At 26.5% G+C, this 27188-nt stretch overlaps 1 protein-coding gene across 1 annotated transcript in view; it reads left to right on the forward strand.

Annotated features, from left to right (window-relative positions):
- Nucleotides 1-8556: 8556 nt before the first annotated feature.
- Nucleotides 8557-27188, forward strand: part of LOC142320246 (aristaless-related homeobox protein-like) — a 430467-nt gene continuing 411835 nt past the window's right edge. Inside the window, exon 1 of the mRNA XM_075357945.1 lies at nt 8557-8736. Within this exon, the coding sequence (XP_075214060.1) occupies nt 8613-8736 (124 nt within the window). The 5' untranslated portion in view covers nt 8557-8612. The remainder of the gene's footprint in view (nt 8737-27188) is intronic.

The raw sequence follows: 27188 nt of genomic DNA on the forward strand, positions 1-27188 counted from the left end.
AAATACCATTCACTTAAAAATAGGGTTTCCTTTTATATATATTTATGCTTACGTATAATATTTTATAGCTTAAAAATCTCCAAACTACTCGATCAATTTCACTGAAATTCAGATATGCTGTAGTAGTGTATCTGAAGTTAGGCGCATGTGAAAATTTGATGAAGATTGGTTAAGTCGTTCTTGAGTTACGCTCAAATTAAGGTCGACAAAATTGGAGCAAGATAGAAGCGTGTTCGTTATGATGCAAGCTGGAACGTGGAAACAAAATAAAAAAAAACGGAAAGTCGATCTTGCACAGAACTGCGCAAGATTTTTTTTTATACTAATTTTACTTTATGTATTATGTATGGTTGTTTTAATATTTACTGAGAACGACTGTGTAACAGCCAAAGTGAATGTCTATTTGAGTTTTGTTTTGCTATTCCTTTAGAACAGAGTTTCATATTTATTAAAATACAAGAAAAAAATAACGACAATAAAATTCTAATTTAATAAATTTTTTACTTACTTCTGGGAATAAATCGATTGTGTTGGTTTTATATTAGGTCTATATTTACATAAGCATTTCAGTAAAAAGATCTGCGAAAGCAATCGACTATACGTAGGTTAAGTAACCTGTGATTTAAAATGTAGTTCTTAGTTTTTATAATCAAACATAAAATGGAGAATTACCGGCTTTTTAAAATAGCATTTTATTTACAGATAGAGCAGAATGTTAAAAAAAAAATTAATCGGTATAATACTTTGGAATATTTTATGAAAATATCTTCATTAAGAGAAAACATTGAAGTAAAGTTAATAAATTTGAATGGAGTTTTGAAATGAAGTAAAGTAAATAGGTTAAATAGATGAAAATTGAATTTTGAAAAGAATAAAAATTAAATTTTTAGAAGATAAATTAATTTTTGATTTATGATTTTACTTAAAAAATCAATTCTTAGATTGCATAATTTTTAAAATAAAATTATATTATTGCGGTTTAATCTATTACTATCATGTGTAACAATTATGAAACATTGTTTTTTTATTTAATGAAAATTTATCTGTTGATAATAACTGGGTTTCTCTTTCTAGATTAACGTAAGAAGTAATCAAATTTTTCTACAATAAAGGGAGAAGTAGAGAATCAAGTTAAGTACAATGAGACTAGATTTTACAAATTTTTTTCACGGATTTGAATACTAGGTCGTGGATACCGGTGTTCTTTGGTGGTTGGGTTTCAATTAACCACATATATCAGGAACGGTTGAACTGAGACTGTACAAAACTACACTTCATTTACACTGATACATATCATCCTCATTCATCCTCTGACGTATTATCTGAACGGTTTTATGAAAGATTTTATGAATTAATTTAAAGGATTTTAAGATTATCTAAACACGCTGTTTTTACTTCCTTGCTCGTGCAAGGAAGTATTGTAATCGCGAAAAATTTCAATTTTCAGATTTCAACGGAAATATCCATTTTGACCATCCCTGAATCCATTTTGACTAGTCTCGGCGTGACGTCTGTATCTCACATAATTCAAAAACGATTAACTGTAGGATGTTGAAATTGTGGATTTAGGATTGTTGTAACATCTAGTTGTACACCTCCCCTTTTGATTGCAATCGACTTGGCTAAAAAAGGCCAAAATCCAAAACGTTTGGATTTTGGTCTTTTTCTTAACTGTAGTAATAAGCCCTCGCTGAGAGCCTTTTTAACGATATATGATAAATGGTACTTATTTTCATTGATTCCAGAGTTATAGACAAATTAAATTTTAATTAATGAAATATTTTGATCTTAGAAGAAGAAGGCACATCGTTTCGAATCCAACTTCATTTCTTTTTTTTTAACTTTTTTTTAATTTAAATATATTGATTTATTAATTTATATTATCCTCTGATTGTAAAAAATCTTTACAATAAATAATTTACAATTCAGTAATAACAATAAAAATAAAAATATTTAAAAATACTTAGAAGTTATTAGTGAAATAAAATGTTATGTACTTTTCATTTAAAAAAAAATGTGTGTATGTAATTTAATAGTGGTACAAGGAAGTTATGAGGTGTCCACATCAGATTTTTTGAATCTGTATTCAAAAATTTATTATTATTGAAAATCTTATTCATACTGAAATAGGTGTGATAGATTTTACTTATAATGATTTGTTTTGACACTTGAATTTCCCTATGTCTGCAAGTTTAATCCTACAAGTTTAATTAAAGTTCAATTGCTAACAAGTTCAAAAAATTGTAAATGAAATTATAATTCACTACAAAATATTTAAATAAATTTTATGAGAATATTTTATGGTTTTTTTATTTTAATTGAGTTAAAATTTTGGTAATCTTTTAAAACTTGTTTAAAACGTGTTTAAAGGGATATTGTCCTTTACTTTTTGTTTCCAAAATTTTGCCAGGTTAATTTATTGTCATTACAATTGCCATAAAAGTTTATTAATTTTTCTCAAAAATAATTAATTAATTTTCTAGTTTGTATAAATTAAAACATTTTCTCATTTTAAAAAAAATATATATTTTTAACTTTTGTTTTTCCTACTATTTTAATTCGAATTTGTCAACTCTATCCAATTTGACCGCCTTAATTTCCCATAGGTTTTTATGTTTGAGACACATCAAGATGTTTTGTAATGTCGTATAAAATAAAGTTCCGCTTACCAACAATTTTAAAAGTTTACATCCGAGTACTTTCGGAGTCGTTACTCCATCATTAGGAATTTCCCAAGAGATATTAATTCAAATTCAAATGTATAATTGTATTTAAATTAAAATTGTTACGTTCATAATAGTCGGTCGTCAAGAAATAAAATTAAATTGTACGTCAATAAGACCGTAACGTCATGTTCGTAAGATGTTTGCGACTATTTTTTAATGTTACTTTTCCGGCGAATATAGTTCTAATAATAATTGTTATTAAAGAGAGAAGTATGATGATCGTGTTAAAAACGGGGTACTCGGCTTTTTACAAATTTTTTAGGGCCCAACTTGTTCATTTAGCCCAAAATCGACATATTTATTTGGGTACGTATGTGTGGCCTCTATATTTTTCTGTTAGCTTCCGGAACCACCACCGTAAGGTGTTACTTCAGCGGATGAATGAGAATGATATATGTGAATGTAAATGTTGTCCTGTACAGTCTCAGATCGACCATTCCTGAGATGTATGATTAATTGAAACCCAACCACCAAAAAACGCCGGTATCCACGATCTAATATTCAAATTCGTATAAAAGTAATTGTCTTTACTAGGATTTGAATCTTAGAATTCTCGACTTTGAAATTACCTGATTTCCGATGACGAGTTCATCACTAGGCCAACCCGATGGGTTACGTATGCGTGTCGCACTGCTTTTGGCCTTATATCTCAGGACTGACGAACCGTTCTTCAAATTTGGCTCAAATATTTCTATATATTGATCATATTATTCAAAATTCGTTTAGGGGATGGAGAGATATCACGAAAAAACATTTTTCAATATTCTTCACAAGAATTTAAAAACAAAAATGTTTCTTTAGGAAATTTGTTACTTACATTACCTACAAAAAAATCAATCCCCTCCTCTTAAAATAGAAATGTATGGTTTGTTTTTTGGGCTGTAATTCCATTCGGTTTCAATATTAAATTTTTTTTTTTTAGTATTTTATACATCACATACAGGGCTATCAAAAAACTCGATAATTTTTAAAAATTATAATTTTACATTACTTTTACTTTTTCTGTGTAAACAAAGATAACATTCTTTGAAAATTTTTAGGTTCTTATTTTAGCCTTTATTGAAGGGAGTGTTACATTTAGAGAAAACTTTACTTAAGAAAATTTAAGCTTAATCTTATATATATATATAATCTGTATATGAATATTTAAAAAAAATTATTCTCCACCTTCTAAAAAGATAAGATTCTGTTAACCCACCGGGTTGGTGTAGTGGTAAACTCGTCGTCGTAAATCAGCTGATTTAGAAGTGGAAGTTCTCAAGTTCAAATCCTAATAAAGGTAGTTATTCGTGGATACCGGTGTTCTTTGTTGGTTGGGTTTCAATTAACCACACGTATCAGGAGTAGTCGACTTGAATTTGTTCAAGACTACAAATTTATCGGTACAGTTACGTTACACTGATACACTACATTGTTACACTGATAAGTCGCTAATGACCTTAATTGTTGATGCAGCTTTAAATAAAATTATTAAAAAAAGATTCTGTTTTTTGTTCTCTTAATTTTTATCGTTAAATTATTAAAAAAAACTTTCACTTGAATGGCAATTAAAATTTAATTAGGTTTGGTCTCTCTACAATATACCCGGATCCAAAATAAGAAGCAGTTTTTTCAGTACTATCATAAAACAACTATACTTGATTTTTTCAATATTTTTAAACAATTCTTTTTTTAAATTGATATTTCTTTTTTTAAGAATCATCACTCCTTTATAAAAATATTTTAACTAAATTGTCTTCACAGAGTAAGGAAGCCCTCAAATGAAAATCTTTATTTGAAATTTGATACTTAAGTCTTATTTTGGTAATTATTATAATCAATAAAAAAAACGTATTACGGGGACCCCAAAATTAAACAAAAAAAAATAGGAAATTTTTTTTGATATTATTTAAATGTTTATTATGAAAAAAAACTTTAAAGATTGATTTAGAAAGGCTTTCCAGCAAAGCTGGAAAGGTAGTGTAATGAAAAAGCTGTGCCAAGGTATTGCATGACTTGACCGGCACAATACTTTTGCCAGATTTTTTTTCTTTAAATAATGACAAAAATTGATGGAAAAGATGACAAAAATAATTTAAAATAACAAAAATTTTCCTTTTTTGTTCGTTATAAGTTTTAGTGATTTCATCTTTAAATTATTTATCATCCTGTATTGTGGTGGATCAACCTATCGACAGGAATTTAGGTGTCACTCTTCTCTACAAAATTCCTAATTACTCTAATTCTGAAAGAAAGATTTTATATTTTGTTGATTGTATTTGTAAATTAGATTGTATTTGTATTCGATTAAATTTAGATTCACATGTTTATTTTTGGAAGTTCCGGTATAGTATTAATGTGTTGGGTCGATTATACGTAAAGCTACAACCGCATTATGTTTCGAGGTCACCAATTTCCGTTTCGTCATGAGAGATCATTAAAGGACAGAAATAATTTTAATTAAATTTAGTATTGGGCTAAATAATTTCTGTTTTTGAAATTTAGTAAATTTAAGAATGTACAATGTAAGACTGAATAAAAGTTTTGAAATGATTTAAAAAAAATAATATTTTATTTTAAAGCTGTTAAATTGATATTCCATGTATTAAACATTTAATTGACATTTCTTTCTTAGTTACGGTACGTTATTTTAAACGTAAAACGTATTTTAAACGTAACGTGGCATAAATTGTACATTTCTGATAAAGTGTACATCTCTGATAATAATTAGTCATAAAATTCCTTTGTTAATTGGAACTGATATATTCATTTTTTAGTAAGATATGAAAAATAATTTTGCTATATATAGTAATAGTTTTAGTACTTTATTTTTTAGGCATTTAGTAAAAAAAAAAAAAAAAAAAAAAAAAAAATTGTGTTCATATTACTATAGTCGACCTCCGTGAAAGTGTTAATTTGATTACTACGGATTTATTTTTTCCGACTACGTTGTAATACAGTTCATTTTTCTGTAAGATGAATTTTCATGTCGGTTTACCTTCTAAAACTTCCTGGTTAGTGGGCGTATCTTTACGACACCTACGTTATTTATTAGTCTAGACCGTGAATTACATTGAACAAAGGTACTTAATTTATTTATTCCCTTCATTTTTTTCTTTACTTTAATGCTTGGTTAATTAATGTATTACATTTTCTAAATTTGTTTTGTGTTTTATGTATTTTTAGTTTTACTCAAAATATTATTAAATTTTTCCATAATTTAAAAGATTTAGCATTATATTGCTTATATTTGTTAGACGATAATAAACTGTATTTAGTCTGTCTTAAAAAAGAAAAGCTTTTATCTGGAAGGTTCTGAATTCGAGTACCGTAGAAACTTGGTATTATTATAACAAAATATATAAATATACTGGGTGTAACTGGGCGTGAATCAATAATCACTATAAAAGAAAACAAATATTATTAAGACGGGCTATCAAATAAGGTATTATAAATCTAAACTGCAATAATTAATTATAATATTTTTCGAAACAAATAAACTTATATATATATATATAATATTATGTTTACAATTTAAATGGAACTTTCCCTGTGAAAATTATAGTAGATTAATTTTTTTCGAATTTATCTATAGTGATGTAGATATATGTATCTATAATACAAAGTATTATATTAGTTTAATAAAATTAGTAGTATTGTAATATTATTAATATTTTATATTATCTTCGTCTAATATATACCTTCTTTGAAATTTTCAATGAGATGAAGTTTTGAAAAACTTATGAAGATTATTTATTTTTACCAAGTTTTTTCTCACTTCTGTATTTACTAAATTTTTTTAAAAATAAACGCGTTACATTTAAATATAGCTCAACCGTAGTGAAGAATGTAAGGATGTAGTCATTCAATTATTGTCTTGAATTAAAAAAAAACAAATATACCTCTATCTAAAAACTCAGTATTTGTAAAATTAACGTGGGAGAATAGTTACTCAGCATTTAAATGATAAGGATACGCTTTTTTATAATTTTATTTCGCTCTAGGTAATCAGATTAAATAGGGAGAATAGGTAGTAATTTGTTCAAGCGGCATTTGTAATATCAATTAATAAGATGTACAAACAATAAGTAAAGTAGTTTATTATATTACTAAATCGTATCAGTAGGTCGATTGATATCCATATCAATAATAATTTCTTGCAGTATCATAGTAACAGCAAAGTTGAATAAGTATAAAACCACTTTATTAAATAGGCTGTGGCTTTTTTAATGAATCCTTCGACTGAATAACCTAGGCAAGTAGATTAAATCTTCTCTAAAAACATTTTTCCATTATAATCTTCTCATGTCTTTACATTCCAGTAATATGATGATGGTGATGGTAATAATAGACATATCAACTTGTTATTAACGAAATTCCTTAAAAAGCAGCATTAATAAACAAGCAACAATGAATAACGTGTAAGCTACGGATAAATCAATATTATTAGATCTTTACGTGTCTACGTAAATTTTAATATAACATTCCACATTAGAAGGAAGTAATCAACAGGTAAATTTTGCTGAGTAATCTTCGAATCATTTCTTTAACAAGTCTGTAAAGAATGGGCTGATTGAAACAGTTATTAGCGTAATTTAAAACTTGGAATCACGTTAAGGACTGATCAACACATTGCTACGTCAAATCATTATTATATAACTGATTGGGTGTTTAATATAAAGTAAAATTATAATTAGATAATTACTGTGTATATTTAAAAAATGTTTACCAGTTCGTTAAAAAATTTCATTAAGACTATGTTTCTTAACTTTCAACTAATCTAAAATTCAATTTCTGTAGTTATATTTTTCAGTATATACTAAGTATATAATCTTTAAGCTACAAGAAGTATTGTTTATGACGAGTGTGTTATAAACTAGTCTTTCTGATCATGTTGTAAACTTGATAAAGAGCTGAAAACTTTCAAGATTAGAATGTACATTCTAACTCGATATTTCTTTCTTGTTCATTAATTAAGGATTAAAAAGATTGTTCATTAAATTAATAGCAAAGATAGTTAACACATCGAATTATAGAAAGGTTCTGCGCATAAAACGTAGGCTCATTACATAAACCTATCTATAAAAATTATTGGCTCAGTCTGTTTTTTGAGGTTATTTCTAGTCTATTTCTCTACGATTCCAGTAGTTTTAGTTTATAATCTAATACCATTATGTAGAGGAATTTTTTAATTTTCTCATATTAAAATTAGCGTTCTTAGCCCTGTGAAGTAGTTATAATGAATGTATTTCGATAAATTTCTTTGACATTATTTTATGACAAACTGAATATATTGAGTAAATACGTTTTACAGTTATATGGCTCAGAAAACTTTGAATACGATTTTAATTTCACAATTATTAATTCCTACCATGATAGTAATGTTTGAATTTTAGATGTTAATAAATAAATATTAAAGAGATAAAAGTATGTTTTTTTTTGGAAAATCTCCGTAACTTGAGATGACGGAACTAAAGTAATGTAATTTTTGAACACCAAACTTTAAGTAAAATTGTTAAACAATAGAAGTATCACTTTTTATTCCTAAAGAGATAAACAGATTTTCTTAACATCATATTATTTCATAAAGATGTAATTTGTGGTTGTTTTCTGTTTAAATAAGATACCAATTAACAGATCATGTTTGTTCATTAGCTCTTAGAAGGCGCCAACTTGAGACATTCTCCCGGCCATGTCTCACTATTTAATGAAATATGTTAGCCCGCCCTCAATGAGGCGACTAATCAGCAAGCATTAGGGGGGAAGCGCCATTTTGTAGGCGGGGCCATGGAGGGGCACGATTGGAGGCCTGTAAACGGCCAGTCTGGCCTCAGCCGACGCACGTGCCAGAAGCACGCAGGACACACACATATAGTGCGTGAGTGAAAATGTGCGTCTAACGTGATCATGACAGAAAGCGTCATCATGGATCTGAGAACTCATGCAAGACCTGATCCGAAACCCCGTCAGGCAAAATCTGTTTTCTCTATACGCAGCCTAGTCGAACTGGAAGAGGATAATAATGCTTCAGGTTAGAAATGTTACCGGTGCTTACCGGCAAACTATTTAATTTAACGTTACCGGCATGTGCGAATTAAGTTTGTTATTATTTATTTCTTTAGAAACTTTTTTATAATAATTTTATTTAATACATCTTGATATTACAACTTACCGGGTGATTTTATAACGATTTTTTTAAATTTATCTTAATTTTTTTATAAAAATAACAGGATATAGTTATCAAATCAGTAGTTTAATTATAAGGCCCAAGATGACTGTAATTAATCTTATCCCTGCTGACTAATTAATAAGAGATTGTAGCAAGGTCTACAATAAATTATAGTAGCTAAGTGTAATTAAAAAGTCATTAAATATTTTCAACGTATTGTAACCCATGATTTTATGCGGATTTTATATTGTAACTGTAACTAATTTAAAGACAGAAATATCAAAAAATTAAATTATAATCTAAAAAATCAAATTAAAAAAAAAATTATAATAGTTTCATAATTACATTTTTTGTTTGTTTTTTTGTATAAGTATTTATTTATTTCTTTGATTAGACAGACTAAATGCTAACTAACAAATATCACCTAAAAATATTATTGTTTTTTATTTTTTAAATTTATTCTAATTAATTGTAACAATTTGTTTAGGCCTAATTACTTCTAGAATTACGTCACATAAAATATTTTATGCTGGTTATGCGTACGTGACTATTATACAACATAGCCTGTTATTATCAATAATTATATTAATAAGTCTAACTAAATAAAAAAATTCTAATTTGCTTTTAATTACAGTTGCCTGCCATTGTTTAATTTTCATGCTCACGGTAATATTATAAACCGTGTTGAAACACGGTAAGAAACAAAAACAACAAATTACTTATTTCTTTTACCATTTAAAAATGTATTAGACCTAATTGATACGCTATTACTAGCTGCACTGAGTAAATTATTTAAGTAAAAGTATGTTAATCGTCTTAATTTAATAAATTATTTTAATTTATTTTTTAAAGAAACTTAGTCGTTTGTATAGGCCTAAGGTTAGATGATTAAATTTAAAAAAATATGTTCTGAATATAAAATTACGTACATTAAGTTATTTTTATTATTTTTTTCTGATCTAATTCCGGCGATTAATTAAACAATTATGTTTAATTTTGTATTAAATAAAAAATTGTTTAGAACAATGAGTAAATAATATAAAAAATTATTACAGTTTTAAAAAAAGTTTGAACATGTAAAGTAATTTAAAGTGTGTTTAGTACTTCTTACCTTTCTTAGCTTCATTCTTTAATCTCTAATCACGGAATCACTCCATTGTCAAAACTTATTGTACCCAATATTATTAGCTTAACTAGTACAATAAGTTTTGACAATGGAGTGGTTCCGAAATGCGTCAACTAGAGATAAAAGAATGAAGCTAATAAATTTAAAAAGTACTTAACATTGAGACTGTAGTGATCTTAGTAGAAATTATAATAGTAAATATTATATTAACAAAAAATTTAATTTAAATTGGCCTACTCTAAGTAAATAATGTTAGTTTACAATATTTATATTAGGCTGATCTAGGCTATTCAATAATAAATTAGGCCTACCAAGCATCTCAGCCTATTAATTTTGATTAAACCAAATCAAGGCCAAAATTAAAAATTGACTAGTTCTTATATCTAGCAACTTACATAATTTATTTATACCTCTAATAATAATGATAATATTATAATCATCATCCTTAAATAGTATAATAAAATGTTAAAAAAATATAGAATTAATTAATCAGTGTATTTATGATTTGTAGATTACTTTATATATCTGTAATCTGATTCACTATCAAGTAAGTTATATTTACTTCTAATAGGGTGAATATTTTTATGTAAACAGTTTTAAAATCTGTTACAATAACGGGTTAATTTATAGCCTTATCCTTCTATTGTAAATATAGGCAAATGTTTAGAAGTTTTGAAAATTCTATAATAAAATACTTGAACAAGATTTTCCTCATAAAATAAAAGTTTAATTAGCATGAACTGTTTTAGTTAACAGGAAGAATTTAGTTATGTTAAACTTTTTGTACGTAATCGTTGTTTTGAAAGTTATTCACCGAATCTATGTTGATATTAGGTTATGTCAAGTAAGCCATTTGATATATTGTCAATAAATAATACATCAAGTTTATTTATGATAGGTTAGAGGGACCATTACTGTTACTACTATTCAAAACTCGGACGATATTAGTGCCAAGAAGTATAAGCTAATTTTACAAATTTTTCTGTTTATAGTTATGTTAAATTTTACAAATTAAATAAAAAAAGGATATAATAATAAAATTACAAATTTAATAAGAGAATATGAATTAAACATTTTTTTTGAAAATGAAGCATTCTGAATATAATATAACCGGTTCATAAAAAAATCAACATTTTGAAAATAAAAATAATGAAAACATAAAATTATTGAATACAATAATGAAAATTTAAAAAAATATTACAAATGATTGTATCAAAACACATCATTAAAGAAAACAATTCTTTTACATAATTTTATTGTTATTAAGACCAAGAATAATGATATCGAAGTTATCTCGAGATTCAAAAAACTTTAAACCGGTTATAAAATAGTATGATGAAAAAATTAATCACAATTATTTTATTGTTATAAAGATAATATAACCATAATTCGTTTCTGAAATCAATATAAAACATGCAAATCTTTCGAGATAATTAAAAAGATTTACTTATATTTTGTTATATGCTATGTTATAGTCCAATTAAACTTTATCAAATAATTATAAAAACAGTCTATTTTTTATAAATGAAAAACTTGTATTTTGAAATCGAATTACTTACAAAAACGATGTTCGATAAAAATAAGCCCTTTTCTTATGATGGCGTATTAAGTTACCCACCTACAAACATGTATTTTAATTGATGTAGATTTGAAATTGAACAGTTAACTTATTTTGGGTTATTTAATATGATATAATTTTTAGGATGTTTACTCAATAAAAATTTATACAAATTTTATTTAATATAGGATATCTCATTTACTTTTCGGGAAGAAATCTTAGAAATTTCATATAAGTATAGGAAGAGTAAAAAAAAAATACTTGAAAACAGCAAGTAATCATTTAAATATTGTATTATGTTTTCAACAAATAAAAATAACGTTGTACTGTAAGGAAAAGAATTTATTAAGTAAAATGTACTATTAATTAAACTTCTAATTAATGATGTTTTAAACGAGTCTGAATTTTTTAACAGAATTTTACATACACAGAACTATTTGTAAATCTTTCTGTCTCTCTTTCTCTATGTGTGTGTGTGTATATATATATATATATATATATATATATAAAGGTAGAACAAGATAAAATATTTCAAAAAGTAATTCCGTACCCAATTTTGACAATGAGGTTGTATTATTCAATGTTTACTTTTGTATTTGCAATGTTGACTATATTATTACTTATAGACAAGTAAATAAATCGCGTTATACCTACAAATCTACACATAATATTTGGTTAATTTGACGAATTTCTTTTACGAAGAATTCAGCTTTTGTGTAATTTTATGTTTATTTTACACATTCTACTCTGACCTTCTAGGCTAAAATCTTATGAGAGTAATCAAATAAATATTTATTAGTCTTTAACCTGATACTAGCAAAATTATGTTACATATAGCCTTGTAATAAATTATTGTTTGGTTTGTTTTTTTTTTAAATTGAAAAATTAATAAAAATTCAATCAATTTAAATATAAAAAAAGTTAACAAAAGCAATATTTCATCATTTTGCGGTGTTAAAATTATTAGCAACAAAACACATCTGAAAATTACATTAGTATAAAAATAGCCGATACAAGTAATGCTATAAAAAAATATACGAATAAAATAAAAGAGTGAGAAAGAGGAGTGAGAGAGAGAAGGTGAAAAATAGGAGATTAAAGAGTGACAGGAACAGAGAACGAATTCAACATTTGAATATTTTATAAAAACCAAAGTTAAATGTAAGTGTGTAGTCCAAGGTTCAATTGTGGTTAATTTATGTTCAAATGATAACATGTTTACCGGTAACTGAAGCATTTTATTAAATTAAAATTACACTTTAGACTAAAAAAAAACCTTGAAAATTCAATTATCTGTAAAAAAATTACGATGACAATATTTATTCTTTTAAAATAAATCTACTTATTTTAACGCATCGTCGGAAATAAGTCATAGACATTTCAGGCCAAAATGATATTTTATTTATTGATTATTATAATTTAAAGATAATTGATTATTACCTTTATGCTAGAGCTATAACAAGTTATCCTTGAATTTTCAACAAATTTTAATTTTTGGCCAGTGTGAAAAAAAATAATTTTTATAATGAGAAAAAGTTGTACCGCATTTTTGGAATGTAGTTTAGTGAAATAAATTTTTATTAATTATTAGTAATAACAGGAATTTTATTCGTTAAGGTTAAATTACATTTTTTAAACCTTACGCTTGTTGCTAAACAAAAAAAAATTATAAACCTACCTGCTGTAATTCCGAACACGAAATCATTTTTTCAAATTATCGTAATAAAAGCCTTTATACAATTTTAAAATAAAAACGACTGTTTAGTATATTTTAATAAATTAAGTGTTTGTAACTTATTCTAGAATTCACCTAGAAAGAAAATTTACCTTGTTTATATGATAATTATTTAAGAGAGTTATCAAATTTTTCATTCATTTTTTGTTGTGACTAGTTTTTTAAACAGATGATACAATATTAAATGTTTAAATGAGGATGATATAAACTTGTATTGACATAAAATTTACTTTTTTTAATTTTGGGGCTTAAATAAATAAAAAAAATAAAAATAAATAGTGGAAAACTTGATTCTTACCAATACACAGAGAACAACAAATTATTATTTTATGTACTGTAATTCTAGAATTTATTAATTTAACAGGAATGATAAAAGTTCAATGAAAAAATCTCTTTGGTAGAGATATTTAACACATTATCTTTTTAGAGATAATTAACACATTCGTGTGTTAATTTTGATGATGGGGTGTTGATCAGTTTTCCTGTTCATCAGACGAATCAGCGATACTGACAATGCGCCAGAAAAAAATCTTGTTTTGTCCTTTCTTCAATCAAAATATATTGGATTAAAATAAAAATATAATATTAAAAGTATAATATCAAGATAAAAAATCTGTTAATTTGGATAATAAAATTTCAAGCTAAAGAAGTATTTAGTTTTAAAAATGTATGGGTATACTGTTTATAGAATTTGAAAAATACTGTAGAAGCTCATTAGCGAACAGTTATTACATTTTAATTATTTAAAATATTGTTTAAACTACTTTTAACAAAAAAATAACTAAATCAAAGCTAAAGGATTAATAAAATAAACAAAAAAAAAGAAAAAAAAGGCTAATGTATGAGTATGTAAGTTAAATATACCTGAGTATACATGAGTATGTAAGTTAAGTATACAGGCCTAATTCATGTTCTTTATGCTATAGAAAGTCTATTATAAACGAATTACATTTACATTGTAAAAATTTATGAATACTACATACATCTTTAGATGTATTAACAAGATAAAATATTTAATATTATTAACTGATATATATCAAATATATTTTTATATATTTGTCTAATGTATTTGACAATACAGATCAATTCTCGTAAAGAAATAGCAGAATTCCCGCCTAATAATTATTTCAAGATAACAAAATATTTAACAATTCAGTAGCTACCTTAATCAATTATTAATCAATTAATGTGGTTTGAAAATGTATTCTAATCACCTGATTGAGACACTTAATTTGAACTATAACCCACAAAATTAGATTTTTTTAGTTTATTGTGTAAGCTGAACAATAATTTTCTATCACTTACCACAACGATTAATACTCAGATTTAATGAAAAGTTAAGCCTATAAAAATGGTAAAACAGACAATTTTTATAACAAAAAATGTATATATTATTATGTTCATCTAAGTACCAAACGATAAACAACATCGACTTTACTAATGTTAAGCCTCAGTCACAATGTGGAGTGATTTATTTAAGTCTCTAAAATTGTTCTTGGTATGAACTGTCAATATTTTATTGCTTTTGAGATAATATACTTTATTGTTTTTCAATTTATGATATTTTTACTAATAAACGTGTATTTTTTAAATTTATTTCTAAATTGTTAAGTGTCGAATGAATTTGTGAACTGTTGCCGCTTCAAAATAATAATTACGTAAATAAGCATATAAAATTTAATAAAATACACATTTGTACCCGAAATAATTAGCGGCATATTACTTATAAAAGAATCTTTGGTTAAAATATATTTATTAAATTTACTGTAAATTCAAACAGTTTGCTTCTAAATTATATATCACGTCAAACAAATGAAGTCTATTATGTAGGTAATTTACTGTCTATGACGGTAAGTGGAAGGTAGAATAATCTTTTTTGCAATAAAAACTTTGAAACTAACTTTATTTGTTTTTACTGCACAGATTATCTAATCAAAAATTATTTATAAAGTAATTTAAAGCTTTTTTGCATTATTTAATCTATCTATTAATATTATTCAAACAACTTTGAGGTATTGTAGAACTTTGTTATTATTTACGATGATTTTCCCATCCTAATTAAGATATTAACTATGTTTATTATACCAATTAAAATTACTTTTTAATTACTTAGCGTATCGGCAATTAGTTAATAATTGTTCTACTTTTAATGTGCAGTGTTTTATGTAAACTACAGTTAGTTTAAATTATCTTTTCTCATAAAATTTTAATTAAATAAATAATAAAAAAACAATAAGTTTAATTATTTACATGTAGATAAATTTTAAACGAATAAAAGACTACGTCTAACTATATGTTAACTTGATTATTATTTTATTAACCCGTGCATAAATTTTTAGTTAAGCTAACAAAGATTTTAAATAAAATCAATCGGCAAATGCAACAACGTTTTTTTGTTGTTATTAAAATAGAAGAAACTATAATAGTTTTGAATCGATTAATATCGATTAAAATTTCTGGAAAGATTCATGTGTTATTATCATTAATATATATGTACCTAAATAAATTTTGGAAAACAGCTCTGCCTGTCGATAAACCTGTACCCATTTAAGTTAGAGAAAAAATTATTTATAAAAAAATACTAATATCTTTATATTCTCCACAAAATAAACTGAATATATATATATATATTTTTTTTTGGTTGAAATTATTTAAACCGAGTTTACAGCAAAAGAAGAAGAAAATCTTAATTATCATCGATTGTTTTGCAGCACTTTAAATCCAGAATATTTTATAAGAATTACATAAATGCTAAAATATTTTTAACCAGGTAAAAACTTACAGACCTACCGAAGTCATTAAAGTTTTAAAGAAAATAAATGCAAATAACTATAAAAAATTACCTAATACAAATTTGCGTTACTTAAAACATCTAAGTAATGTAAATGAATGTAGATTTCTCAGTAAAAGACTGTGGGAGATATTAGGATGTTAAAAGTTTAGCTGGGATTAAAGAATAATGGAGATGGACGTTGTGAAAAGAACCTGTCTCGGAGCATTATGAAAACGGTTAAACGATTAAATTTTAATTTTGTGTAAAATATATAAAAAATATTAGCGAATATTGTTCCGTATTAGGACGTATTAGAATTTTGAGAGAAATAAATCTTTAAAACATAAAATACAGTTCTAATGAAACGAAAGAAGAGGTTTTATATTAATCTTAAATTATAGTCTAGTCGATGTTTATTAAAGTATGTGAAAATTAAAGTGTTTAAGAAGATAGCCTGACTTTTAGTTTAATTAATGAAATAAGGTAACAATATACATATAAAATACCCTATTAGAATACTGTAAGTGACTGATACTGGGGAGAATGTTAGAAAATAAAATCTGTAATTCTGGTCTTTATAGTTTACTTTTTCTTTTTTTTCACCTTCTCCCCCAGCCGGATCCACGTAAAGCAAAAACACGGCCCGGGTGAGTATCCTTTACTCTAACATAGGATCTTGATTTCCTTGCCTGCCTCTAACTCCCATTGTGAAATCACCAGGTCCGACAAAGTAGCGCCGAGCGACCCACCCCGGGAGCCGGGACTCGGTCTTGCATTGTCTGCCTCAAACGGAGGCAACTCCAAAGGTCACCTCCGCCAGGACTCGGTCCTTCAAGCGTCTGCCTCTAACAAGCGCGACCTATAAGCCGCACCTGTCGGGACTCGGTATTACCGGCTCCGGACACCAGAATATCCACGCTTCATCGCCGACGGCCACCCAAACAAGCGTGGACAGACGCCGATTCCACAAGGGACTATCGAGCACCCCATCGCTTCTCCACGCACTTGGAAACAGCCGCCTTCCACAAAGCCTGTAATCACTACGACAGCAACACACTCGCGAGCAGCACAATCATCTGTCCGGTGATCCGTCTTCTCACAAATAAAGAATACCCGCGGGTTTCCACAAGTGGCCCGCTGATAACCCGGCTGCCCGCAATTACAATACAACGCCAAGCGGGAAGTCCCGCGACAAGTCATGTGGCCCCGGCCCCAACAGCGATAACATTAGTCATCAGGATCTCTATCATGGAAGCCCGACAATTCACCCCGCCGACCTTAACCCGGCGTTCAACCGGTTTCTTCGCAACACCGTACGTAGTCACAACGGTAGCGTTCTGCGTTACCCACGTTAGGTATAATTTACCTTTATTATGTTTATACCTAACTTTTTTGTAACTTTACATCACAAATAGTTTAATTCGAGATTATAGGTAAAGATAGCACGTTTAATTTAATTGGCAAGCATCTAATAATATTTAACATAAATAATCGATAATTTACAGTAGGTACACACAAACGGATGTAGTAAGATTTAGATTGGAATTCCGGTTAGCAGTCGGCATGATTTATTTTATAATTATATTTCACTTGCGAGTAAAAATCGTCACTTTTGTAAAATCATTACAAAAGTTCTTCACATGATCAATCCCTCATTACAGCCATTTCTTTTTGAGGTTATGTTATTAAGTCTTCATATAACTACATAAAATAATGTTTTTTTTTTAACCTCCAGGTCCACCGTTAGACATTGTTTTAGAGGATGAGATGAATGATTAGTAGCGTGTATGAAAATGCTACGCCTGATCGGGATTCAAACCCGGGGTCTGCGGACGAAAGGCCGAAACGCTACCACTCGCGCCACGGAGGCCGGTATAGTAATTATATGCAGAAAGTTTGGTGTTTATATTATATTAAACGACTGATTATATTAAAAAAAAAAGGTTAAAAACTGTATATAAAAAAAATATTCAGGACAGAAAATACTCATATTTTTAATTTGTTACGATAGAAGTAGGTAGATGAGTCCAGGGATAAAATAAAGCAATGTCTCACAATTTTCTTGGGAGGATCATGGAGAACGTAAAAAATCTTTGTTATAGAAAATTTTTATTACAAAATAGAAATTAGTAAAAAAAAAAACAAAAATTAAATGGTTGTAGTCTACAAATATATTATATTTATATATATAAAAATAATAATTATACGAAATAATGGAAATATATATTACCACTGAAATAATTGTAATGTTTATTATCGTACATATATAAATTGAAGTAGTGAATCAGTATAAAATAAAATAACATTTTATTGAAGAGTTAATTTAAAAAATATTTTATTGTGTGTATATATATATACATACGCTTTAAATGATGATATAGAAAATTTAGGTTTATTTATTATTAGTAAAATACGCATCAACAGAGAGATACTATTTTATTATTTTTTAAAAATAATTCTTTCAATGTAATTTTATAGATGAGGTTTAGTAATTTATGCAAATGGTTCAGTAATTTATTTAATTGCAATGGAGATATAATTCGGTCCTTTTTCGTGCGACGAACTAATAAAATAATGGTTATTGTTTTTACGTATGCTAAACTTACAGTAAATTTCTTATATTTTATAAATGAATTTTTAAACGAGTGAAAGATGTACGAGTAACATTATATTTCAGCCTCAAACACTGACTACACATGAATAGCTATTTAATAATTTATTTATTTATATATAGTAACAACAGGGTTACATCCTCTTACAGTTACCAGATGAATTGTAAATGAATTTTGTAGCGTGTGGAAAACATCATGCCTGGCCGGAATTCGTATCCAGGACCTCCGGATGAAAGGCCGACACGGAGATCGGCATAATGATGATAAACGTAACGTTTAAGACATTTCGAGAAATAATAATAACGGTCTGATCTTTTTACAGAAAGTAATGAGATAAAAATATTATTCTATAAGAAATTATCACCGAGTAAAATGCTCAAAAATTTCACACTGTGGGGAAGAGAATCAGCCCTGTTAATATTATCACGAATATTATCACGTTAATAAGCGATTAACGTTGTAACATCTTTGTCCCGTAAAATCGGGAAAGTTACTGTTACCCAAAGAATAAAAGCTAAAAGTAATGCAAAATTTTCTATTTCTATTAATTCTTGTTTATAAATTACAACGATTACATAACAAATAATCTGTAATTTTGTATGAATTTAAGTTATGTAAATATAAGTTAAAGAATTTTTGTAAAGGATGGCTAAGAAAAAAAACTAAATATTGTAATATTTAAACAATAAAAAAGACATCAGTAATTCTTAAAACATATTAAGAACTTTTTCAGTCTGGAAGTAAAAAAAAGAAGTATTTCAGTTTTGTTATAAATCGTTTCACCTCTTTCGTAAAAAAACAAAAAAATATATAAATAAAGAACACTTATTGACACAAACTTGCTTACAATTATCACTCAGAAAAATGTTTAAAGATTAACCCTGGTTAACAGCCAATCATTAAAAAACTAACTAAAAGTTACTATGAATATTGGTGAGAAAATATATAATTTACTATTGTATAAGATGATTAAAAAAACAAAAAAGTTTTTTATTTTCTTACCAGTTCTCATAAAACAATAAAACAAATATTATGACCGTGCTTGATCACTGTCCAGGATCGATGTTTAATTTTATTTTTACATGAAGACATGATGGAGACTTTTTCTTGTTTTATGAAGCGAATTTTAAAAACTTTTTAATAATTCTAAGTTATTTTTGTAGTAATTGTATTTATTTATGCGTATTGGGTAAGAAACATAAGTATTTGTTTATGTGTATTTTACGTCGTCCCGTATGCATTTTTTAAACATATTTATGCTAAAATAAAAATTATTAAAAAAAGTAATAATTTTTATATTTTATTTTTTATTACCTTAATGTGTATTATTATCATCCTTCAAAGATTATCATTATCATCTCCTTTGCTCGTATAATTTTCCTAACGCTTGAATAATTTCATTAACTATGAAAGTCCATAGAAATACCAAGGTTTAAATAGATAAATATAATTTTTAACTAATGATGTAATGAGAAAAACCACATTCTTCTCGTCAACCGCTTATTCAAAATAATATAAATTAAAAAAAAAAAATTAAACAAAATTAATTTCAACTGGGGTGAGAGACTATTAAAAATTCCAGAATATGTCAATCACTGGTGCATATCACAATAAAATACAAAATATTTGATTTTCTTGTAAATACTATGCCAATAAAAAATGATTATTCTGATAAATTTCCGGCAATGATAAAAGAATTTAATTTTATGTTATACGTTAGACCGTTTTCTTTAGAATATTGGTTTTTTATCAGTATTCAACAAACAGTTTTCCCCATCGTTGTTAAACAAGAATTATTGTTAATAAAAGTAGTTAGTCTTTCTTTTTCTGTTTAGCCTCCGAAACCAGCGCAAGGTATTACTTCAGAGGATGATATGTATATGAAGTGTAGTCCTGTACAGTCTGAAGTTGACCGTTCCTGAGATGGGTGGTTAATTGAAACCCAACCATCAAAGAACACCGGTATCCACGACCTAGTATTCAAATCCGTGAAAAAAATTTGTAAAATCTAGTCTCATTGTACTTAACTTGATTCTCTACTTCTCCCTTTATTGTAGAAAAATTTGATTACTTCTTACGTTAATCTAGAAAGAGAAACCCAGTTATTATCAACAGATAAATTTTCATTAAATAAAAAAAAAAAAAACAATGTTTCATAATTGTTACACATGATAGTAATAGATTAAACCGCAAAAATGTAATTTTATTTTAAAAATTATGCAATCTAAGAATTGATTTTTTAAGTAAAATCATAAATCAAAAATTAATTTATGTTCTAAAAATGTAATTTTTATTCTTTTCAAAATTCAATTTTCATCTATTTAACTTTACTTCATTTCAAAACTCCATTCAAATTTATTAACTACTTAACTTCAATGTTTTCTCTTAATGAAGATCTTTTCATAAAATATTCCAAAGTATTATACCGATTAATTTTTTTTTAACATTCTGCTCTATCTAAATAAAATGCTATTTTAAAAAGCCGGTAATTCTCCATTTTATGTTTGAAGATAAAAACTAAGAACTACATTTTAAATCAAACACAGGTTACTTAACCTACGTACATTTTCTATTTAAAAGTTTATTTTAAAATCAGTAACTCTTAATTTATATTTATCTACATTATCTGAATTAATAGTAATTATTCTATAATTATTATTGCATTTTTTCTTTACTTATTTTGAGACGGTCTCTCAGAGGAAAAAACTGAGAGTTTAGTTTTCATATGAACTTCAAACAGTGATTTATCACATCCTGTAATACAACTTGGTATTTGATCTGTTCAAAGATGTGAAGAGAAATAATGCTGTCACGTTCATAAAATATTTATTCCCACAGTAATTTATATAAAACAAAAAAAAAAAAACAAACAAACAAAAATACAGTGGTTAAAATTTAATCTGTAATTCTTTTCTCTAGAATGCTAGAAATAAAGCAATAACAGCAAGATGTTACTTCAGAATACTATAAAATAAAATTATACATTGTTATAGCATTTTATTTCTATGATGATCGAATATATATTTTTTTAAACATGTATTTAATTCTGTAAATCGTGGAATTGTACATAATTTAAAATACACAAAATAATAAAAACTGCGGTTTTTTATGAAAAGTTTAATAACATAGTCATGAAATAGGCATTATAAAATGTGCCTTAATATTTTACAATATTCACTATTTATAAAAAATATAAATAATAATTCTTATAAATTGAAGAGAACAGATAAAAAATAAACTGTTTAGACTACGAACAAAAAAAATGATTTTCTTTTTTTTTGTACTTATACATTATCCACAATTTTTAACTTATTAATATACAGTTATAGTATCAAAATCAGTAAACCGAAACAAAGACTTTCGTACATTTCAGTTAATCGAGTTTTCCGTATAAAAAAGAAGACGAATTAGCACAACACTTTATTTAATATATTAAGTTTAATATTTTATGGAAATAAATTGAAAACTACAATACGCTTAAAAATTGTTTATAAAGATTTTACTTAAAATTTAAGACGGCAATTTCAATTGTAAAATAATAATAATCGTATACCGAGGGAAAAATAAGAGGGAGATATATAAAAAAATAAGTAAATAAATGCAATAAATAAAAGTCAAAAGAAGAAATAATGTATTAATTATTAATTGACAAGTAAATAATACTTAGGAGATACTATAAAATTATTATATTAGATTATTAAAATGATTATATTATAATACTATAATAATCATGTAGTATTTAGAATAAGAACAAAGAAATTAAAACAAGCTTTTACAGTTTTAAATAATTCAGGTAATTAATATTTTTGTATCTTTTATTTTTAAAATAAGCGTTCTACGGTGTTTCGTAATTACTATTTATTTGTCAATTAATACTGATTATTATTTCATCTTTTGTCTTTTATTTATTAAATTTATATATATATATATATATATATATATATATATATATATACACATATATATATATATACATAATTTACTTTACTTTGATGCCTATTGATGATTGCTTCAACAGTCAAATAACCAAATCTGTAGTAACATTTTTGTTAATGGTTTTTTAACAACGGTAATCTAATTTCGAAATTTGCTTCCATAACCGTTTAGCATAGCTTTTTATTCGTATGATATTAAATTCTTAATAGGCTTTTTGTAGCGAACAAAAAATAAAATTTTATTATTGTTTATTAATAAAACCTATATACGAATCACCAAACTTTTTCCAATATAATATTTTTCATCATATACACACATCTTATGTAAAAATAACCAACTAAATTTAAGTTTACTGTTTTGCTAACATACAATTTAAGTAAATTACTTATCAAATTGAAGGAGGTTTCTTTATTACAGAAACATCTCATTAATATTTATTCTCAATCTATAACTGCACTATTGAGAATTTTAAGATGATAACAGAATTATTAAATACAAACATTGAACGGCAAGAAAATAAAATTAACATTTAGTATTAACATTTTTTGAATAAAATTCAAAACAATTATGGTTGAAAAATGATAGTAGGCGTATATAAAACATTCAATTACACTGGAAAGGTATTTTAAAATAAAAAGATTTTTTCTTTTTTAAGAAAAAAACTCATTTAGTAAAGTTGACTGTATTGCTATCAGCATATATAATTTCTTCTGCTGATGTTATAAATTTTCTGTTTATTACTTGTTTATATAATATAATGTATGATATGATACCTGTTTGTAAATACCTTACTGAATCGGTGATTGCTTTTTAGAAATAAAGTCTAACTAAATTAATGAGATTGGAGAAGATCCTTGATTCAACTTAAAATTCTCCTGATATTACATCAAAGATTTGTCAAACGTTTGACCACTCCGTTAAGTGATTGTTCTGATTTGAAGTAAAAGCTTGAGTGTAACGTTTGGATTTTTTTTCAAGAATTGTAAATTGGTTTCTTAGTATGGAAAACTGGTGATCACACGGAGAAATTTTGCCGGGAAGTTTTGGATGGATTAACATTTTATTTTAAGTGCAACCAAAAACATGAATGCCATATATTTAAATCGGTTTGAAAATACATTTATATACAAATTAATTTTATTTCAGATATATATGGGTAGTTTTTAATGAGTAAATTTATTTAGAAGTGAGTTCAAGATAAAAGATTTTATTTTAAAACGGTATTTTCAGTTTAGTCGTTGATCTATATGAAAACCAAGCTAGTGAACGTCGCTTGATGAGAATAAATTGGTAATCCGAGTTACATGGAAGTTCGATATATAAATCTAGTGGAATACAAGCATAACGTTTTGGAATATATGCATTGTTATATTACAAATGACTCCGTTGTAGAATAGTAGGGTCTCTGTCTTTTATTCGATAAGTCCTGGGTTCGAATCCCAATCCATTCAGGCTTGACATTTTTCCTATTCTACAAAATCTTATCTTTCATCAGCGGTTGTAACTGAGCGGTTAGCCTTTTTTTACTAAAAATGGAAATTAATTAATAATATTATTAACCTTTATTCTCAATAAAGGTTATTATTATAAATATAATGTTATTATGTTAATTTATCAATTATATTGATTAATTAAATAAATACTAAATAAATTATTAATATATATATATATATATATAATTTTTTTATATACGTATCTCTGCATGAGGAGAAACGTGACAAGTGCAATTCTGTCAGATTAATCTAAGCTTATCAGACTTCAAGTTACCTTCCTTGAGGTGAAGTACTAAGTTTAAAATAAGTTGGTAATCCGAGTAACAGGGAAGTCCGATGGTAAATATAGTAAAATATAAGTATATTACAATCAGTACAATGAAGTAAAATGAGTACAAGTATTGTATAATGAATAGAAGTACAAAAGAATAAGTGGGACCAAGGCACACCGAAAAGAATTTCCAAAAACGACTTCAAAATAAAGTAATCTGAATATAGCGGAAAAATTATGAATTGTGAAACATTATAAACGATCTTTTTCTAAGGCTGATGTGACATCGAGGAATACAGCTGAAGTGAATATTCTTTCTTTCATGCCGGCTCAAAGAATACAAAAGATTCGATTTAAATGTTTGGAGGTAGAATACTTCCTTATAAAGATTAAGTGATTATTTCGTATGATGTTACTTTTGTAAACGATCAGCGTCAAGCGTGCTTGCAGGAGCGTTCAAAGAGCTTTAAAACACTGAGAAGAGAATTACAGGTCTATTAGACGAGATTTAGAAATTTTCCTGGTTTTAGAAAGAACACTTTAGAAAGTTTTCAATCCGGTCGGATAAGCATGTTCATAGAATTTCATTAAAAATTTGTGTAACAAATTAATTTAAAGGCTTTAGTTGACATTTACTTTAAAATTTCAAATTATACTCCGAAAGTCATTTTATACAATAGATCTTGTAATTGCTTGATCAATCCTAGATTCATCATCCTTCCTTCCTTCATGTTATAATTATTGGCCAACAGACAGCACATGCGACTCCGTCTGCGAAAGGTCTACGTTGCATCCTCCAAAAACTACGGCCCCATCAGGCGTATTCCTGCTAAACCGAAAGACTATTCACGTCGGGAGAAAGACGCAAATATTTTGCTAATTTTCCAAGGAGTAACTAAAGTTAAAAAACATTTCATAACCCGGTCTACAAAGAACCGGAACGCAATCCCCATTTCCTTTCTTTTTAAATATATGTGTGTGTGTATATATATATATATGTAACCGTCATAAAAACTTAAATATTCGCCCGATAATAAAAAAATCCAGAAATAAGGGATCGATGTCCAGGCTTTGCTATTAATAGGGGAATAAAATATTCCCCCCCCCGACACCCTTGCGGTCCTTTTCTTTCCACTCATAGATCAATCTATGATCTGTTAAGAAGGTAAAAATAGAGGCTGAGGACTTACAGAAACTAAAGAAAACTTACATTAAATTACATTAGACCTTAAAATACTTATGAATTACAGAATTATTACAATCGAATAACTCCTCTTTTTTAAAAACTACGTTATGAGGAATAATTTTATTTATTAAAAAACTGATTCTTTTTCTGGTTCGTTGTGTGCTCTATTGGTAGCTTTGTTTCAAATCTGTAGATGCAAAATAATTTGTTATGACAGTATGTCGTTTTCAGTTCAGTGAATAGAAATGTTGAAAGCCTAACTGCGTCATTATGCTTCACATCTATCTTTACTTTATCGGTATTCACCGTTTAGCACTTTGTTACTTTGTCTGTTTATCTAGTCTTTTACATCTTATTCGCTGTATTAATATCTTCCGTTTATCCAGACTAGTACTTATCGGAATCTGTAATTCACCGATTTATGTTTGATTTTACTAAGAAATTGCGTTATTGATATCGTACCTTCGCTTTGATTGTAATTTATTATTATTTATTTTCGTTAATTTTCTTTGAAAAAGCAATCATCGGTTAAAAATTTTAGTGATAATTTAATTTGTTTACATGAATTTTATTTTTTTTAAATAAGTAAGGAGTACTTTTTTATATCTGTTATTGATTTTTTATGCATATAAAATTACTTTGAATTACTGAATGACTGATTAGAAGATTTATTACATAACATTCTTCATTTTAAATTTTATTTTCCACAATAATGTCTGAATGCTGATTAAGAAGAAAAGCATTTAAAATGTTTGAAAAACATAATCGTTACAGATTATTTGATAAGAAATACTTAAATTCTAGTTTTAAAATAGTTTAAAAATCATTATTACAAAAAATTGTGTTTTTTAAGATATTTAGCCAGTGATTTTGAATAGAATCTTTTTAAAAATAAGAAATATATTTCATTCTGAAATTCACAATAAATACTTGACATTTCTCGTAATGTTAAATCCACCAGAAAGTGTTTCACTCCCACCATTAGACCAAAAGTAATGCCTGTACCTTTCTTCGAAACGTTGGTAAAAAGAAATCAAATAAGAATGATAGGTTTTTAAAGAAATAAAATTTTTCTTTTAAATGAATTGTTTCATATAAAGCGAAAGAAAATTCTATAAAATCATTCTGTAATGTTTACCTTGGTACTTAGATTTATCATTGAATTTTGAATAAAATTTGGGATTTTCGTAGTTTCAAGAGCCTAAATTTCAGCCATAATTGTTTTTAAGATATTTTAAAATTACTTTGCTGTAATTTAAAATGAGTAATGTTTTTCTTACTCAAAAAGTAGTTGCCTATGATTTAAAAAAAACTACGTTTAGAGAATTGTTTGATACGCTTAGACATTTTATTTTTAAATTATTAAAAACATTGTTTTTTTTTAATTTTTTAGATGTTTTACTGAAAAAAATTACCTACTAATCAGCGAATACAGAACTTTTACTGATAACATTTTTTCGCTGGTATAGCCTGATGCATATCTCTTTTAATGACCAGTCGTAATCCTAGAGCATTTAAGTTCCATTTTCCCAGATTTTCATCATTCTTTGTTCTAGTAGAAGCATTCACAGTGTCTGTAACTTAAATTTTCAAATTTTTGTGGAAAACAAGGCGAAATAGGAAC

This window comes from Lycorma delicatula, chromosome 2 (assembly GCF_047948215.1).
Source record: "Lycorma delicatula isolate Av1 chromosome 2, ASM4794821v1, whole genome shotgun sequence".
NCBI lineage: Eukaryota > Metazoa > Arthropoda > Insecta > Hemiptera > Fulgoridae > Lycorma > Lycorma delicatula.